Source organism: Myotis brandtii, unplaced genomic scaffold, assembly GCF_000412655.1.
Source record: "Myotis brandtii unplaced genomic scaffold, ASM41265v1 scaffold130, whole genome shotgun sequence".
Classification (NCBI taxonomy): Eukaryota; Metazoa; Chordata; class Mammalia; order Chiroptera; family Vespertilionidae; genus Myotis; species Myotis brandtii.
The window spans coordinates 62,607-64,361 of NW_005354596.1; the positions used below are offsets into that span (position 1 = coordinate 62,607).

Sequence of the window (1,755 nt, forward strand, 5' to 3'; positions counted from 1 at the left end):
CGAGGCTCTGGAGAGGGAAAGGCCAAGGGTTCTTGCCCACCTTGAAGCCCCTCCACTACTGCGGGAGGAGCTTTTCCCAGCCCCTGCTCCCCTGGGGAGAGAGGTTGAGCAGCAGTTTGGGTGGGAAAACAGAACTGGAGGAAGTTGACAGGGATGGGCGGGGCCCATGGGGGGCTGACCAGGAACCCAGCTTCCTGCTTAGTACCCAGACATCCAGCCCCTGGCTCACCCCCACCCCTTCCAGCCCCCACTCCCCTCAGGAACTCAGGGTGCCGGCCCTCCTCCAAATCCCAGCTCCCCTCCCCCATCGGTTTCTCCCCTCCAGGGCATGGAGGCTGAGAGACCCCAGGAAGAAGAGGATGGTGAGCAGGTGAGCTGGCACCCGGTGGGGGAGGCTGGCCCTGGGAGAAAGGGAGGTGAGAGGACCTGAGGCAGAGACCTAGTGGCCGTGGACTCAGGACTTGGAAGGGCTTGGGCGCGCTGGGTAGGCACAGAGACAGAGGAAACGGCCGCTGGCCTAGCCCTCCCTGCTTGACTGGAATGGGTGTCTCGGCGTCAGGGCCCCCGTCAGGATGAGCATGGCTGGCCCCCTGTAAACACCACCATTCGACCTTGGCGATCTGCTCCTCCATCCCCTCCTCCAGGGACCCGCCACACAGGTACCCCACCCATCCAGGGAGTTCCCTGACCCTGGTGCCTGCATCCTTCCTAATCCTGTTACCAGGGTCCACTCCATCGTGGCCCCTTCCCCACATCCTCTGGACTCCCCATGGTACCTCCTTACCTCTGACCACCAGCCCCTCATCACCTCCCCCTGTCTGTCCCTGCCCCAGGCCCCCGCCCTGCCAACCTCTCTGAGCCCTCCCCCTACTCTCCCAGCCCTAGGACCCCGCACGGCCTCCCTGCTCTCCCTGCAGACTGAGCTCCTTCTGGACCTAGTGGCTGAGGCCCAGTCCCGCCGCCTAGAGGAGCAGAGAGCCACCTTCCACGTCCCCCAGGGTCCCCCAAACCTAGCCCCAGCCCCACCCCGGCCCCAGGAGGACAAAGAACAGCTCTACAGCACCATCCTCAGTCACCAGGTGAGACACACCACCCGCCAGGAGGCCAGACCCAGGTTTCCAGGTCTCCAGACCCTGTCCTCTCTGGGGCCCTATGCCCCCTTCCCCCCAGGCCCTAGCCCCCCATCCCAGTCCCAGGTGTCCTGTATGCCCTGCATACCAGCCCTGGCTCCTTTCCAGGCCTGCTCCTCCGACCTCACCAGCACCTTCCCATCCCTCCATTCCTCCAGTGCCAGCGGATGGAAGCCCAGCGGTCAGAGCCTCCCCTGCCCCCCGGGGGACAGGAGCTCCTGGAGTTGCTGCTGAGAGTTCAGGGTGGGGGTCGAATGGAGGAACAAAGGTCTCAGCCCCCGACTCACACCTGCTGAGACTTGAGCCCCCACCGGCCCGCCCGCCCCGCTCGCCGGCCGCATACCCTCAACCCTGCTGGGCAGGGGCACCCGAACTGGACGCAGCAGAAATCGCACTGTCCATCGCCCTGGCCCATGTGCCTGGGAACTGAGGGGCTCAAGGCCTCGCACCTGGGAATAGGCAAGGTAGGACGGTCCTCGGGGACCCTCCCTGAGCGGGAGCTGGAGGCAGTGAGCACCCCCGCGCCCAGGGGCACCCGTCCCTCCCGTCATCCCAGGGAGCGGCTGTGGGGACCCCCAGACGTCAAGCCGCTCGGCAGGATCCGAGGCCCCCACCTCCCCAGGAG

The 1,755-nt window shown here is 66.1% G+C and overlaps 1 protein-coding gene across 1 annotated transcript in view; it reads left to right on the top strand.

The window, feature by feature from the left end:
• Positions 1–1,755, top strand: part of NOTCH4 (notch 4) — a 29,728-nt gene that overhangs the window by 26,282 nt on the left and 1,691 nt on the right. The window contains exons 28-31 of the mRNA XM_014534506.1: positions 326–370; positions 560–659; positions 880–1,079; positions 1,289–1,594. Of these exons, the coding sequence (XP_014389992.1) occupies positions 326–370; positions 560–659; positions 880–1,079; positions 1,289–1,426 (483 nt within the window). The 3' untranslated portion in view covers positions 1,427–1,594. The remainder of the gene's footprint in view (positions 1–325; positions 371–559; positions 660–879; positions 1,080–1,288; positions 1,595–1,755) is intronic.